Source organism: Pithys albifrons, chromosome 2 (genome assembly GCF_047495875.1).
Source record: "Pithys albifrons albifrons isolate INPA30051 chromosome 2, PitAlb_v1, whole genome shotgun sequence".
Taxonomy (NCBI): Eukaryota; Metazoa; Chordata; class Aves; order Passeriformes; family Thamnophilidae; genus Pithys; species Pithys albifrons.
In genome coordinates this window covers 82,906,833-82,924,720 of record NC_092459.1, presented here as the reverse complement: position 1 = coordinate 82,924,720, position 17,888 = coordinate 82,906,833, and the positions used below count along the sequence as shown (strand labels likewise).

General features: G+C 36.6%; 1 protein-coding gene across 1 annotated transcript in view; it reads right to left on the bottom strand.

Annotated features, from left to right (window-relative positions):
• Positions 1 to 17,888, bottom strand: part of CRIM1 (cysteine rich transmembrane BMP regulator 1) — a 174,395-nt gene that overhangs the window by 83,944 nt on the left and 72,563 nt on the right. The window contains exon 3 of the mRNA XM_071575406.1: positions 4,526 to 4,768. Within this exon, the coding sequence (XP_071431507.1) occupies positions 4,526 to 4,768 (243 nt within the window). The remainder of the gene's footprint in view (positions 1 to 4,525; positions 4,769 to 17,888) is intronic.

Sequence of the window (17,888 nt, the reverse complement as noted above, 5' to 3'; positions counted from 1 at the left end):
TTACCAGTCAAGATGCAACCAATCAATCTTCGCTTGTAAGTCTTCAAGAATTTTCTCACACACTGAACTTTTATACAGAAGCATCTCAGAATTACCAATTTTTCTACAAGAATGTAGCAGATACCCTGCCATGGTTGCAGACCCTGACAGATCCCCAATATTGTGCCACCTCCTTTAGAGACTACAAAACCAAAGGTCTCTCTGATCATGAACCTGATAACACCTAGGTGAAAATAGCTTTCTAGTAGAATACGTTAATACAGTAAATTAAGTTTTAAGTTTATTGAGTTTCACTCTGACATATTATGCTGGCTTGTCAACTAATAGAATGCACAGTTTAGGTGGCAGGATCTAAATAACTATTTATGCATGTAATGGTCCAGTAGCAAGTCAGCACTCGCATCCCTGATGCCAACACAGTGGCTCCACATAGACTAAGACTTCAGAAATTGCAGATTTCTGAGAGTTCAGTTCAAGGATATACGGTCTGCTTCTACAGCAGCTGAGAAGCATCACAGAACATCCTTTGCTTTCAGTTCATATGCATTTCAACTGGTTCCTCAAGAATAATGCAACAAAGCTACATATGATAATGATAGTTACGCTTTCTGCCCAGGGAGAAGTAGAAATGACACATGAAAGTATTTCTCTATGACAAGGCATTACCCTTTATATATTCCTTGACATTTCAGAATATATACATATAGCCATAACAGATGGCATTCCTGGATTTTCAAAGAAGTTGTATCACTGCCTGAATCACTTCCTTAAATGTCCTATCCCAGGTATTTTCCAACATGGACCCCCATATATGCTGATTTTTTTTCCTCCCTCACCATCACTGTCAACTTAAAAGCCATTTCTTCAGCTCCATTGGAATTGTATGTGTAATTCTTTCCTATTCATTTTCTTCAGTCCTTTCCCCACTCTTATCTCAAGTTCTCTCAACATCAGCTTCTAACAAAGCATCCAATAAAACAGAATGCAAGCAACAGAGATCAAGAGAAAAATTATTCTAGAATTCCTTTTCTCTCAGCTATAACTTTATAACTTGATGACATAAAAAATTGATTTTGCTGACCCTTGTCTTTAAGTGCAAGACTGTGAAGGATCCAGACCTGATTTTCAATGCTGAAGCTGTACCAAGGTGGAGCTCAAGTCACCTTCCCGTGCGTTAGTACACACTACCTACTAAATCCTGCTGCTGATCTCAGACTTTCCATCAAGCTCTGACTGCACAGAATTCTTCAAAGAAGAAAGCTGAACAATAACATTTTCTTTACAATTGTGTTTAAACCAGTATTTAGTATGAGAAAAAAAGACTAATTTTCAGGCCATGCTGGAGGTAAGTAAATGAAAGCTCTGCCAGAAAGACTTCTAGAAGAATAACCAATGAGTGGTCTTTTCAACACAGATTATGTCTAGCATGACAGACATTTCCCAATACCGGGAATGATGTCAGAAACTAAAAGATGACACTCTCTTTTGCACCATATACAACAACAAAAGCTATCAATAAAGGTGTAACAAACATCTTTTGGACAACTGCTAAAGTAAACTATTTAGCTTGCTTTATTCAGAACTGTGAGCTAGAGGTCCTATCACCACTTGAGAAAAATACATTTTAAATAGATTTTGACTCAATCTTTAAATAAACAAACATGATTTTAAAAACACCACTGTTCACAGTAGTTTAGTTTATTAGTCAAAGAGGCACATCTACTCCCACAAATCTTGCTTCAGGTTATTTTTGTTTTTACTGCTAACACATTATGCAGCTCCATTTAAGATTGCTCATTCAGACTATGTTTAAGAATTTTTTACTTTTAATTCGTTTTAAGAATTAACTCCCAGCTAAAACTAACTCCAATACACATTCACTAAACTCAGTGCTCATGAACGCAGTTATACACAGCTTATAGGAATAAAGGAGGTTGCCTATGGCACCAGACATGTGTTACCTCACCTCTGAGCTTTGCAACCCTGGCAAAACAGTAACCATTACATAGTTGTTTTCACTAGGTACCACAACTGTGATGAGATGCTTGGTGGAGCAGCAGGTAAGAACAATTAAGACAAATTAATCTGGACAAGTATTTGTCCAAATTTGGACAAATCAGACAATCCATAGACAAGTATGACTAAGCTACTAAGTTTCTTCACTGTTTATTTTAACTGAATACCAATGCCTTTAATTTTACTCCTAAAGTAAAAGAGTCAGAAAAGGAAGTGGATCTCAAAATAAAAAAAATATTTTTATTCTAGCATATAGTGTTAAGGAAACACTATCTTCTATTTTTCCTTCAGTAACTCACCAATCACAGCATTTGAACATATGCAGGTCTCAGCACAAGGCTCCCAACTCAAATGCCATAGTAAAACAGAGAGCAGTGATATCTTATTTAAGGAACAAAAATTAACAGAATTTAGGCTTTAATTGCTGAAGCACTTTATCTTGGCATAAGGCAGCACTGCCATCACAGGAAGCAGTCTTCCCAGCTTCTGGCAATTTGTTTCCACCAGAAAGCCCTTGCTGGTGCAAAACCCCTACTGAGGCTGGTCAAGCAGACACAGAGGTGCAGGAAGAGCATTCTGGCAGCACTATTCACAGAACTGAAGTTTTTAGATCTGTAGCAAAAAATGGAAAACATTTTTCTCTTTGACATGTAAACTCCATCTACTTGTTGCCATAATCAGCACAACTGGTGACATCATCCCCAAACTCAGCATGAACACCTACCTGTCAGGTCTTATACTGTTCACTATCCCATTTTTTTCCAGCAACATGGCATTTCAGTTATAATTCATATAGTTCAGTTCCTCTCCAACTCCTCCTTCCTACAATTCTTCAGGATACCAAGTCAAACTCTGAATACAAAATGTTTATTCCAGATCTGTCAATTTCTATCCCCCATTTGCAAAGGTCTATGCTTGCCTAAAATCCCATTAGTTTCCCTTCATAATGTCTTCAAAGCCTCTACTCTACTACCCTCCTACTATGCATCTTCATTTTTCCAGTCCCACGTACCTTGACCTCCTGAACTCCCTAAAGTGAAAAATACACCATTTCAGAAAACAACATACACACAGTTACTTAAATTCACTAACGTGATAGGCAATCATATTCAGTTTGAAGATTCTGTAACAAGTGAAAACAGCCCTCATGAAGTAACCTCCACAGGTAAGTTTGGATGGACTTATTTGCAAACTACAAGATGGGAATTGGAGTAACAGTTGGGAGGACATGATCAGGGCTACCATTTACTTTGAAAAAGACAAAAAATTCTAAGTCAGCAAGACAAAAAGGCATAACTAAATATATATAGGAAGAATTAAAATGTAAAAATACAGAGGTTCAGTAGCAGTCACACGACAGAAAGATCCTGGCATCACAGCGTTTCACCAACTAGAAATAACCATTGTAAAACTAATAAATCTTATTTAGAATTTTGCATGAGATTTAGAAAACAATTATTTTACAGTATTTAGTGCTGATGAAGAATCTCCCAAAATATTAGTCTGTTCTCAGATACCACATTTTAAGGACACGCGGATAAAATGGAAGAAAAACTTATAGAAGGGAAACAAAAGGGATGATTTCAAAGAAGCTGTGTCATAAGAAATTACAGCTAATTCTAGATGAAAGAAGCCGAAGGTTCACAAAATGTTCCAGGGCAAAAATTATAGTAAAGACTTGTTTACCAATTACTCAGGACAGGGAACAAAAAAGTTTGCTTAAATTTCCACATAGTCAGATTTGCACTGGATACTAGGGAAAAACCCACAAAGACAAGCACTGTAAGATTCAAAGACTGTACAAGATTTAAGAAAATGTTAAACAAGCACAGGAAAAGCAGAATTTAAGCATACTCAAATCTGTTTGCATATAAGCTTTTGGATTATATCATTTTATATGTCTGCTTTCAGCTCTCTATTTTTATTATTTATCTTTATCAAAGCCTGGATCAAAGAGTGTATTACATCTTCCACCTCAATTGGAATAATAAATCACAAGAAAGGGTGATCTCTGTTCTTATGCAATGGAAGATGGGTAAATAACGAAAATGTTGTAAAGTTTTTCAGTATGCTTCTCCATAATATTTTTGCTCTCCAGCTTTTAAGGGTCATCACTTGTTAATCTAGAGAAGTCTTAAGACAGAATTCATAATTCCCTGTCCATGCACAGTGCATACTACTATGAAAAACCTTCATATAATCTAATCAGTATATAAAGTATGTCACATGCACTAGTAGCATTCACAGAAATACAACATTCTTACTAGGTTACTTTTCCCTTGCTGCTCAGCTTAAATTAATGTCTAAAAGGAAAAAAAAAGGTAAAATTTATCATCTTTTTTATCTTATTTTTTTAATGGGCATCAGCCACATTTAATATTTTTTAATTTTCAAGAATCAGGAGAACTTAAGAGGCTACATAGGCTTTATTAGACACAATTATATAAATTACTTTATTTGTCAGACAGAAAAAATTGTAAATTGGAAAAGAAATTGTGTCTACTTTTACCTGGTTTGCATTCATAGAGATCACAGCATTCCCCTGGCTTTCCTGACGCCTTAGAAACCAATATATTCAAATAGCCGGGTTGGCAAACCTTCCTCAAGCAGCCTGCAGGATTACACACACAACGGCTTGGGAGCGGACAGCATTCACCAGGAGGAGCATAGCCTTCAATCAGGATGGAATCTTCTGGACAGCGAGGAGAAAACTGGACTTCACAGCGGGCCTTAGAGCAATCAGGTTTCTCTTCTGAAAGGGAGAGAAAAATCAGCATGCCATATGTTTCAGTAAAACAATGTACTGAAGCTCTAAACATGAACTCAGTTAAACTCTCTTTCTTCTCCCTCCCCCTGAAACAATAAAAAAGAAAAGGAAACAGCTGCTGCTGAACTGATAGTAAAAATTATGGAATACACTTAAAAAAACTACAGAATTCTAATTTCTGCAATGTGCATGACTGCCGAACCCACACAGCCTCAAGAAGAACTGTGAAGCTACACAGTTAGCCAGAACATTTAGAAACAACTTGTCATATCATGTCAGCCCTGAAGTTCACACCTATAGCTTCAGTTTCCCAAGACTTGCCATTATGAACAACTGATTTTAATTGACTGATTTATTAACGTGGATCTAGCTTTCACATATTCAAAAACCTAACTAAAAGTTCAACACCTAAGATATTTGGAGAGTCTCTACATTAGCAGAAGGGGATTTTTCCTGTACAAGCTCCCATATTCACATTAGAAGCATTGTTCTGATGTATTTCAGCTGCTTGAATACTAAGAGACAAGTTTGACTATGGTGATGAGGAGGTTTGATGATGATCCTTGTGGGTCCCCTCCAACTCAGGATATGCTATGATTCCTCTATGTACAAGTAGTTTATATTTTTTCTTACAAGTAGCAAACTAACTTAAATGTGCTACCAGATAGCATCATAACTCTTTTCTTATAGTTAAAAATTCCACTATTTCCATCTATCTTTGAAACAGCCTTGATTAGATACGTATGTTGCCTTAAACTTTAAATAACATTTGTAAGACCAATGGTTCTCTGAAACCTACTTTAATGTTCAGATTCTTATTTGCTTTATTAAACACATTGTTCAGACTGAACATTACTGGTTACAGAGGTTCACTGAAGAAAGCTGTATAAATAATAGATAATATACTAGCTTCAGTATTTCATTGATAGTCTTTAGTTTATGGATGTAATAAAAGGTTTGACATTTTAGCTTTTAAAATTATTTTTGTTTTCCACTACGTGTTGTTCAACATGCACAGGGAAGCGATAGAAGTGCTGCAGTATTCATAAGACTCCTGACAGATTACCTGTACTCAAGATAGACCCTTAAATTCACACTGTTCATTACTTTATCTGCCCTAGCATTATGCATCCAGCAATCTTCTGACTTTCATGACTAACAGAAAATCCTATCCTCATGAAGTCTCTCTCATGAAAGACTTTATATTGTACATATTTTAAAAAGTTTAACTACTATTTTTTACTTAACTGCATTTAGATAAATACATGTATCTATATGAAGATAAGCATTTCCTCAGGGACTGCTTGTATTGAACCAATACGATTGGTCAAATTCAAACAATATAGATAAAATTTCACCAATACAATGGGTCAAATACAATCAAAACTGTGTTTGACCAATTTGGCCAACTTTCAGAAAGGCAAGTTTTGCCAGAAATGCATGCCAAACTCGGGTTTCTGATTGTTCAGGACTCTCTATTTTGAAGACCTATGCAAAGCCTACTGTTGGAGTTGGAAAGATCACCTAACAAACATATGAAAACCAGGATATCAACATGTAAGACAAATCATAAGCAGGAGAAATTTAAAATAGAGAACCATGACAAGTATTTTTGAATGAAATTTTCACTCAGTGTTTTGGAATTATTACCTTTGATAGTATTTTCCATGTTATTTTGCTCAATGTAGTTAATGGTAATAGAATGCAATAGGACTCTAAGATAAACCCAGTATTCCTTCCTGAGGAAATGGTTTAAACATAACCACCATCTTGCAAATGTATGTTTTCAAACCAGGTAACATAACACCAGTACAATATTTAGAACACAAACTAAAGGTTTCATTTTTAGTCCAGTGTCACTATTACTTTTGTACTTCATATTCCTGAAAAATAGACAAACAAAACCCTACTAATAATTCCCTACTAATACTCATGTAAATATTGTGCTTCCAAATTACCTCTCAAACTATGTACCATGTTGAAACATTCCCTTTCCAGTATGAAAATGCCACTCAGCAACAGGAAAGTCAAATATGTTAACCCAAGCCAGATCAGCAACAGACAGTTGTCTTTCAGCCCACTCCAGCCAAACTCCAGCCTATAGCAGAGTCAAAAGCAGGTTAAGAAACTTTCTGCATGTCATGATTTGGTTCTTGATTTAGATGTTGTTTTCCTTTATGGAAAGGAGCTACTGGTTGAAATAATATGTGGTCAGCAGTACACGAAGTGTTTACTTATAGAGTCCATACTTCATATTTTTAACATAATCTTTATCTGAAACATAAAGTTCCAGCAGCTCCAGGTGTAGCATCACTATATGCTAGTTAAAACTTTAATCAGCCACCATCAATAACTGCATCCCGAGCCTGGAACTGCAATATAAGAAGATGGGAGTTCAGTTTTACTGCATTTCAGTAAAAGCTGATGTGAGCTCCATTTTGATACCAGGTTTCAATAAAAGACATTACTTTTAAGCAACCTATTCAGAAAAGTTTCAAGGTTTTCCTTCTTGTTATCTCAGCAAATTGTAGGATCTCTATCCACAGGGATTCATTATACTAAATTTGTTTACCTTTTCATACTTCATCGAAGAAGGCATCAAAATTTAATTTGTTCTCAAAAGAAATTACAAACATTAATACAGCCATAAATGTCACTGCTTTAGCTGGATTCATGATTTAATTCCATTACATAGAGCTATTTAAGATTTCATCAAACAAGAAGAACTCTTTTAATAGCTCTTTTTCATTTATTAACAAACACTTCTAGCCCTTACAAAAGGAACACAAAAGAACAAAATAATTAAAAACACATCAATGGCCTCAAAAGACAGAAAGGCAGTCACAGCAAGCTACATTCCACAAAAAGCAACTGTGAAGCCACTCACCAGTGACATTTCTGCTATTTTCCCCTTTTATACACAAGATTATTTTACATCAGCTTCTCAACAGACCAAGGTAGATAGACAACAACCTACTGCTTCTCTGTCAAACAGACACATAGCACTGACCTGTCTCCTAGTTGTTGTTTTAAGCTACTGCCTATTGCACAGGGCAGGATCTTCGAACTAGTGTCTTTGAAGTCAAACAAGGCATCAGGACTTAAACTCCATTTTATTATGCTTATTTTGATAATAAGTAATATAAATAAATACTATGTGTGCCCAGAAACAGGAGAACTTCACTTTTCAAAGCAGTGTATTGAACCTAAAGAATTAGACTTTTAAGGAAAGGGAGAACTAAATATGGGACTATATATGGACTTACTATGAAATAAACTAATATAGCAAATATATACTTATCCCTGAACAATAAGACATCTTAACACACAGATTACACTGCAAGAATGTGTCCAATTCCCCTCATTCACAGTGCAGATTCCTTCACAGCAACTTCATACAACACAAAGACAGTAAAATTTTTATATCAATTGCTGCTTTTGTAACTAAGAGGTTACAAATTAAAATGTATGTTTACAAAAGATTGTTCTATCTCTACACCTGAAGTGGGTGATAGATCTCGTTTAATAAGTTTACTGATTTAGAAAGGCAAGAAATTGCTTATATGATTCACCAATTAATTTACTGAAGTGAGAAGTTGTACACACTTTTGCTGTTTGATTTTCAGAATCAAACAGTTAATCACAGAATCCCAGTACAGGTTGGAAGGGACCACAGTGGGTCATCTGGTCCAACCTTGCTGCTCAAGCAGGGTCATACTCAAGCACATTGTACAAGATTGTGCAACAGCTCTTTTAGCAATCTGTTCCAGTGCTTGGTCAGACACACACACACTAAAGAAGTTCTTCCCCATGTTCAGGTGGAATTGTCTGTTAAACTTCTGCCTGTTGCCCCTTGTCCTACTATTCAGCACCACTGAGAACAGCCTGGCTCTATCCTCTTGACACCCTCCCTTCAGATACTTATAAACATTGATGAGGTCTCCTCTCAGTGTCTCTTCTTGAGGCTGAACAGGCCCAGATCTCTCAGCCTTTCCTCAAGATGCTCCAGTCCCTTCACCATCTTTGTTGCCCTCCACTGAACCCAATCCAGGTGCTCTATGTATCTTTTGTACTGAGGAGCCCAAGACTGGACACAGCACTCCAGATGTGCCTCACCAGGGCTGAGTAGAGGGGCAGGATCACCTCCCCATACCTGCTGGCAATGCTCTTCCTAATGCAGCCCAGGATACCATTGGCCTTCTTGGCCACCAGGGCACACTGCTGGCTCATGGACAGCTTCTTGACCATCAGGACCCCAGGTCCTTCTCCTCAGAGCTGCTTTCCAGCAGGTCAGCCCCCAGCCTGTACTGGTGCAGGGGGTTATTCCTCACCAGGTGCAGAGGATCCTGCATTGGCCTTTGTGGAATTTCAGAAGGTTCTTCTCTGCCCATCTCTCCAACCTGTTGAGGTCCTTCTGAAGGGGCTGAACAGCTCTCTGGGGCATCAGGTACTCCCCCCAGCTTTGTATTATCAGTGAACTTGCTGAGGAGGCATCTGCCCGTCCATCCCAGTGGTTGATGAGGAAGTAAAATAATACTGGACCCAGGATCAACCCTTGGAGGACACCACTAGTGACAGGTCTCCAACTAGACCCTGTGCCACTGATTATGACCCTCTGGGATCTTCTTTTCAGCGAGTTCTCAATCCACCTCACTGTCCACACCAGTCCACTCCAGTCTGGAGTTTGCCTATGAGGATATTGTGCAAAACAGTGTCAAAAGTCTTGCTCAAAATGAGGAAATGGAATGAAAAACCATATACAACTTGATCACATTTCAGTCTCTCCTTTAAAAAAAGTGCCATCATCGACAAGGAGAACAATCACTTGCCAGGGATGCACCCATCAAGCTTCTTGTACAAGTCTGAACTGATAACCTCCAACCCACTAAGAAAAACTTAGTTGGCTGCAAACACTGCCTTTGAGCTCAAAAAAAGCAGCATTTCAAATAGCTACACAAAGAACAGAAACTACCAGTGGGTTTTCTGATGAGGTTTCTCTGTGGGACACATTCCCTTTATAACCTTTCATCAAACACCATGGAAGCTGGAAGTGTTCTGGTATCCCTGACACCTCAGAGCCAACTAAGACTCTCTACACAGACAGAGTCTGGATCAATCAAGCTTTTACAAACCATCTATTCTGAGATGTAGAATTTTTTAAGAAATTCAGAAATGTATCTTGAAATACAATATTTTAATGAAATGAACACAATCCAAACAGGAAAACTGTCATTTAGATGAATTCCAAATAAGACTCCAATATTCAAAAACAAACTTAATCCCTGCTCTAAAAGGCTGTTCTACAGGTCATTTAATCTAAAGTTCTTCAGCTGAATAGTGACAGTGCTACTTTTAGGTATAAATTACAAATGGTACCAACTTTGCATTTCAAGACAAACTTTACTTTCTACAGATCTGAAGGGTTCAGGCTTACTTGCTGTTACTTTGCAAATAGCCCGCAAAAAGAACCTGCTGTTATCAAATGTACAACAGAGGACAACCTATAATTACCAAGGATAACCTAATTTACAATGTATAACTGAAAAATAATAGCTCCCTAAGTTACAATGTACTCTGTGCTTTATTATTAAAACAGTGATCATTCACTTAAAAGATCAGGATGTCTCAAAAAATTTGCATTTCCATCTCAGAAGTGTACACAAAAGTTGAACATTTCAGAAGTCAAGGCACAACAGCATTCAAACCGACTTTTCATTACAACCAGAGTCTATTTGTTATAAATTGCATGAGGGCGGGAAGAACAATCTTCAAAGGATAGAATAATAAAAAAACCCAACAAGATACAGATTTTTTTTCTCTTTCCAATAATTTTAGAAAGAGTCCATCATAAAGCAACAGCCATAAAGACAGAATTTTCACAAAGTTTCTCCTTATCAAAAAATTAATATGTATTTATAAAACTATGTTACCGATGACCATACAAAGTTTTTATGACCATACAAAGTTTTATGGAGGTATAATGGCAAGTTAATAAGTTGTTGTGTTGCAAGCAATGCTTTCTGTGAGAGAAAGCAGCTTCTTTACCTTCCTGAAAGGTTTATGCAATACTCAAACTGGGTACTAACTAGATATGTTTTTATTAAGACAGTCACTGAATATAGGAAGTCCAGGTCTCAGAGGTTTTTGTTTATTTTATTGAAGTAGAACAGTTGTGACAAAACCCAATCAAGCATACACCCCTCTTCCTCTCAACCCCACCTTTGTTCATACCAAATTAGGACAGAAATAAAAATGGCTCCTGAAAAAAAATTAAACACTTTGCTTTCACCTCTGTATAAAATTTTTTTCCTTAATTACGTTTGCAAACTCTGCTTTGACATGCATAGAAAGTATATGCCAAGTTTATTTAATGAGAAAAGCAGAGCAGTTAAAGTACAGTGAAAGGATCTTAAGGTATAATCTAGTGTGGGAGAAATAGAAAAGAAAAGCCCCAAGATCAGTGGGAGGATCTTCTGCTCATTCTTCAGGTGAAATAGAACAGATTCATGCTTCTCAGAAAACCATTTCAGAGAGGGATTTTTATCATGTTGTTAAAACTTTGTGTGATGCTGTTACTCAGTCACCATAGCAACGAGAACAGAATGCTTTATTGGAGGAGGGGGTTGAAGAAAACTATCAGAGACTCAGGTCCAAATGCTTCCATTGAGATATTTAAGCTGTTCTTCAGCTGCTGCTTTAAAACCAAGTCTTTAATATGTATGCATATACATACCTATATGTACATACACAGAAGATAGAAGAAACACATTTTTTTTTTAGGTCCCTGGAAAGAACACAGAATAAGAAGTGTTTTCAAATAGCCAGCTTCTTATTTAATTTTTCATAGCAGTTCAAAATAGAATACGGTTCATCAAGGTGAACATTTTGCATGACTAAGCAGAGCAATGCACTACGGTTGGCATTCATGCTTTGAAGGCACATGTTGTTCAGCTTTGTATTTTGTTTCACTGTAAACCATTTTTGTGAAATCTAGGCTAAAATACAGCCACTTTTAGTGTACAGTCTTTCAAATACATTCCAAACAATAGGCATACTGTACTGTTATACAGTGGCAGGAAGGAAATATTAAAAGGATTAGGGATAAACAAGAAAAATGATTACCTAGCTGAAGCAGTCAGACAGACAGGGATCGATATCGGAATGCGAAATACCCAAAAGGATTTTAGAGAATCAAAAGGGCAGTTATAGTAGATTAAAAAATGAGATTACCTTACATATACAATATGCACAGTACTGCATACGGATGAACTGCCACAAATAAAAAAAGGAAGGAACTAGACCCTGACCTTTTACCTAAAACTGAACTTTATTTAAAATCCATTCTGTTTGCTAAACAAGTCTTGCTACACTTTCCAGCATTCTGGGTTTTATGTACTACATAGTGGGACAATCTGTCTCACCCACATTGCAGCCTCATCTTCCTGCAATGTAACAACAGCCTGCAACTAACTTGGGTTAAAAAAAGTCACACATAAAAAGACAGTCATAGATACCAGTTTTATGAAACATGCAGGCACTGATATACATCTTTGCAACATGGTATTCACTACAGATTTGCCAAAGACTTTCCATTTCACGGATTAAATAACCAGAAACAAAGGTTACACCACTCAAAACAACAATCCCATTTGGACAGCAAAGCTATTACAAGGCTATAATTCCATTTCCTGAAAATATTAAAAAGAAAAGTGATAACTCAGAAGAAAACAAACAGGCAAACAAAATCCACACCAGAATTGCAAACAATCCTGAGCCCAAACTGCTGTCTTCCAAAGAAAGATTTAACAGACCCAATGAGTATCTGTCACACTCGCATCTAAATGCAAATGCAAGTTCTATAAACCCAGTAACTTTTGTGGCAGTAGTTGCATTTGCAATCAGAACTCCCAGCTCACAGCATTCCTCTTTTAAGCTTGAAAATGGTCAGGTCTTGAAAACTCAAACTTTTACTTCACGCCATTCAAAACCTGCTTTCAATGAATATGTATGAGCTGGACACCAAGTTATTCCAAATCCATAATGGATAACATTAGCTAATAGAACTGTATACAATGAACATGAACCCAGCCCACTGCACAGAACACAGGGGAAGGTGTGCCATCTCAGGGACAGGGTCCATTCTGTTGCTAACTGCACTGCTTTCAATAGAAATAAAGCACCTTTAAACTTCAGCGGTGAAAATCCTTCTGAAGTTAGTTGAAGAGAAGAGCAAATAGCTAACTATCTGCAGTCACATTTACAGCTGCGTGGCTTCACTTATAAAAAAAAATAAAATTAAAAAGTGTTTTCAATAATGTCATGGCTGGAATAACACTGTGCATTGTGATTTCTTTATAAGAGAGGCTATTATGCTGGATGAATGGTACTACTCTTACTATTGCTCAATCATTATCTTGGCAAATCAATTGAAATTTCCAAAGAAATGAAGACTATGTAAACAGTAATGAGGTGAGCTCAGCTACAGTAGCAAGACTTTAAAGAATGCCGAATCACTTTGGAAGTAAACTAAAACCGAAAACACTAAGTTTATAATTAGTATAAATTGCATGTACTTCAATGACTTACAAAAACGTACACCAGTAGTAAATCTACCTAAAGCAGAAATCATTTTTTATTAGAACAGTATATCCAGTTGCAAAACCAAAGGTAATGCTGAATGAGTACCAAAATGATGATAAAATCCAAGTATTTGGAACAATTCTACTTCATACAACTTAAGAAAACAGTATAAGCTAGTTGATATCTGGAGAAACAATCAAAAGTAGTCACCAAAGGAGAAGTACTGCAATGCACATCTTTGACAGGGAGAAATGGATTTAATTTGAGGACATACTGCATACCTCACAAAGGACAAACCTCTGGAGGCAGCTCAGGATGTAAAGAATACCAAGCTGCTTTACCACATATCACACCCAAAATAGTAGTCTCAAATAGCTTGCTCCCTAATCAAAGTCTGAAAACATAAGCATGATGAGGACACAGAAAACACTTGCATTTGCAATAAATGCAAAATACAATAAAAATAAAAACATGAATAAGAATTCACAGACATATAAAGTTAGCAATCAAGACTGAACAGCAAGTAGGACAAGTTTTTTAGAGCTATATTACAACTGAATTGTAAACATTAACTTAGAAATAAAGGGTTTGATAGGTAAAGAAATGCATTTTTTTTTCTCAGTAGAATTGAATCAACTCCTGTCTGCGCTTCAGAGTTTTGTTTTGTTAATAAAATAAATTTAAGATAACTTTTCTTTTAGTTCTCTCTGATATCTTCTAATGTTAAAATAAAAACAACAAAAAAAGTCAAGCCCATACACAGCAATACAAGGACCTAAATGTCTTAAGATACTTCTGGCAAGTAAACTTCTTTATGCAAACTAGTTTCCCTAGCTATTATGTTCAAAGAACCTCTGTTTATTTCTTACCAGTTTAACCTCTGGATGTTTCTTAGAAGCTTAACCATATATTTTTAAAATTCACAAAAACACTTAAGATGCATAATCATCACAAAAATCACCTCTGTTCAACATTTTGTTCTTCTCTTTACAAACCTAAGATACCTAGAAGTGTGTGTGTGTGTGTGGCTCGGCTTCGCGAACAAAGATTTGGGCAGGGCTCTCCCCACATGGGTGTGCCCTTCCAGCCTGCACAGTGGATTTTAGGTGAGGCTCAGCGTGCGCAGAACTGGCCCCACCGTTTAAGTCCTGAGGTTCATCTGCCATGGCCGAGCGAGCTTGGACAGTGACAGTGAAGTCCTCAGGACTAGAACCTACAGCACCCGGCATTTCCCAGGAGGTCTCCCATCCAAGTACTAATCCGGGGCTGACCCTGCTTAGCTTCCGAGACCTGACGGGATCAGATGTCAGGAAGGCATTTATACCACAGATATCAGAAACTACAAAGAGAAACACAGGCTCTGTCTTTTAGGCAAACAGAAAGTGATTGCTTCCAATGGTGAAGGCCAATGCCCATGTTTCATGACATTTTCATACTTTCACTGCTATGGTTCATCTCTCTTCACTCCTCTGGCTTGGCCTCTTGTAAGTTCTTCAAAATACCTTCTCTAAATTTAGAATTTAAACATATTTTTATTATATAAGATTTTCTATATAACCAGAGAGCTTCCTGATTTTTTCCATTTTTCTTTTTTTTTTTAACATTAACATTTCTGCTAAAATAGTATCCCTAGTATAAATATTAATATCAACTACTATAACTGTTCCTTTGCAATTCATCAGTTAGCAAACATGCATAGTTATTGCACAAAATTTCTATATATTATTTTTGAGCAACAGAAAAAAACCTCTACCAATAACAAAAATTATAATAGCAAAGCAAAAGTGGACCTTATAATTTAGGTGAAACCTATACTGACACAGCGAATTCTGATGTAAAAATTCTTGGTGCCTTGCACTGTAGAGATTCTATAAGCTTTTTACAACAATTCCATTTACAAGAAAAATTGTCAACGTGAAGGAATTTAAATAGCTTAGTCCTTCAGAAAAGTAGATATCAGTTTTTACCAGATTTATATTTTGCATAGAAATGACACTTAACAAAACTCTAGTTAAGTGCATTTCACTGAATACAGAAATGGTGGATATCCCAGACAATACATTATCTTTTCTCCAAAGACAAAGTCTTCTAATAAACTGCCATATCTGACACAGAAGGTGCAAAATGCGGAAACAGGCAGCATATCAGAAGACTCAGCTGTAAAAGAAATTAAAGCACTCTGTTCTTTGGTTCTTATACTGGATGCAATGACTTATATTCCACGTAAAAATATGGAATAAGTAATTACAATAGGAAATAAGCTTTCTTGACTCCAAAGAACATGTGCACTATGAGAAATAAATAAAGCATTTAAACATCACACAATGAATTCTGTTGAGTTCCAAATTCCTGCTTGCAACACCTGTTTTCAGTGCTAGTTTGGACGGGTTTCTGCTTTTGCCTAGCTTTCATTCACACAAAAGAAAAAAAGAAAACCAAACTATCTATTGGGCAAAAAAACAACATGAAAAGACAAAAGAAGTCCAAGAAATTTTAATTTTAGTCTAAGATCTAGAAAGCTGAAGCTTGAGAAGACAGCTGCCCAACTGTTTTGCCAGAAGTTTTTGAGAACTGATTAGAAAAATAAGAACTGGAAATGTGAGAACCACCTTACTTGTCCTGCTTTCAAACTACAGCAGTATCCAAACCAGAAATGTCTATACATTTTGGAGGTGGTGGGTGGTGGTGTGTACACAATACATACATACATGCATTCATAACCAGCCCTCCTGGTGGACTAAAGACCACCAGGAACCACAGTATGGAAAGGACAAACACGTTGTTCCACTCTGCAATACTGTCACACAAAACTCAATGTAAGAAACCAGATCACTTTAAGACAAACTGAGAATATTGCAATATGCACAGTTTTTATTCCTCAAATAGTCACTGAACAAGTGCCTGCACAGGGCTATGCAGGTACATAAACAAAATATTTGATGATACCAATTAAAGTATCACATTCATCATCCATTAAATGCTACTAGATATCATAACCCTCTTGCAGCATCCCTTATTCTCCCTCAAAGCAGCAACATCCCACAGAGGGAATTAAATGCCAAAACTACAAAAAAACATAGTCAGAGTTTACACAGTACTGAGCTACTGTTAACACTAGTACAAGTATTTCGCTGACTGCAGTAGTCATTAAACTTGGACCCCTCTGTTTCAAGCTGGGTGAAAGCCAACACCTTTTATTACAAACAAAAGACAGTGAGTCTGGAAAGAGACCAACAATCCTATGCCAAATATATAAAAATAATCTCTCAATTTCAGAATGTTGTTGGCTGCAACATTCTTTAATTAGATTCAGTTTCTGATCTCATTTGAGGCATAAAGTTGTGTGTTAAATATCTGGAAAGTTTGTTCCCAGGAGCAGCTTACAGTGGAATTATCTACAAGACTGTAAGTACAGTAATGCAGTTTTCCCCAAGTGTATAGTTAGGATTATTTTTTTAAATCATAAACTATCAAAGAGTATCACAAATTAGCCCGGCTTAGACATTTTTTCTGATGTTTTACTCTCTGCTTCTTACTCTTCTTCATTTCCTCTTAAGCTATTCAGTTATTGTTTATGCCTTCTTTAAAGCAAACCTCAAAAGCTACTTAGTTAACATCTTTTCTGACATATCTTTCTTATTATACATCTCCATCAATACAATACACAGCAACATGCTTCATTTGTATAACAATCTATCTTCAAACAAAATATTGTTTTCTTCTAAACACCAAAGAAAAGCATATTTGTGGCATTTCGCTTGCCAACTTCCATGACACAACTAGAAAAAGAACAAACTAGGAAGTTCAGATGCAGAAGTTTTAAATTAGCATAATTTCTTAGTGCAGTTTGACTAAGCCTTGGATGCAGACTAAATTTACAAGCACTAAAATGCAGGTAACATACCTTTGTGGAACATCATGCACAGTGACAGAAGTTATTGCCAATAAACTGTAGATACTGTTGCACTTCATAAGTGAAGTGAAGCAATTTAGGATTATTTCCAATAAGATTCCCATGATGGCACCCCTTGCAGAGATTTGGGATTCAGTCACCCTCAAAGCCGATTTTAGCTCAAACACATTACAGCTCACGGTACAAAATTGGACATGATCCATGTATGTTAATCCTACATATAAAAGTTTGCAGCAAACATGTTAGTTTACAGAATATATGGCTCAGAGATCAGAGACAAGACATACTGGCTTATTAATAAATTGCTCAAGTATAAAGATGGTGTCTAATTCACAAAAGTGATTAATCTTCAAAACAGTAGAGAGCCACCAATGATGTATTTGGTGAGGACAGACTCCTTGCCAAACCTGGAAAAACTCTAAAGCAGGAAGATGAAAAATGCAGTTTTGAACACTAACTACTGAATGCCCTGAGGAAGGGACTGACTGTACATTCTCATGTTACAATGACAGCCATCCTACCTCACACTCCAGGAGGTAACATGAGCAGCAAGGCCAGAATTTTAATTGGGAACTGTTGTGAGCAAAATAATTCTAATTCTTGAACCAGACT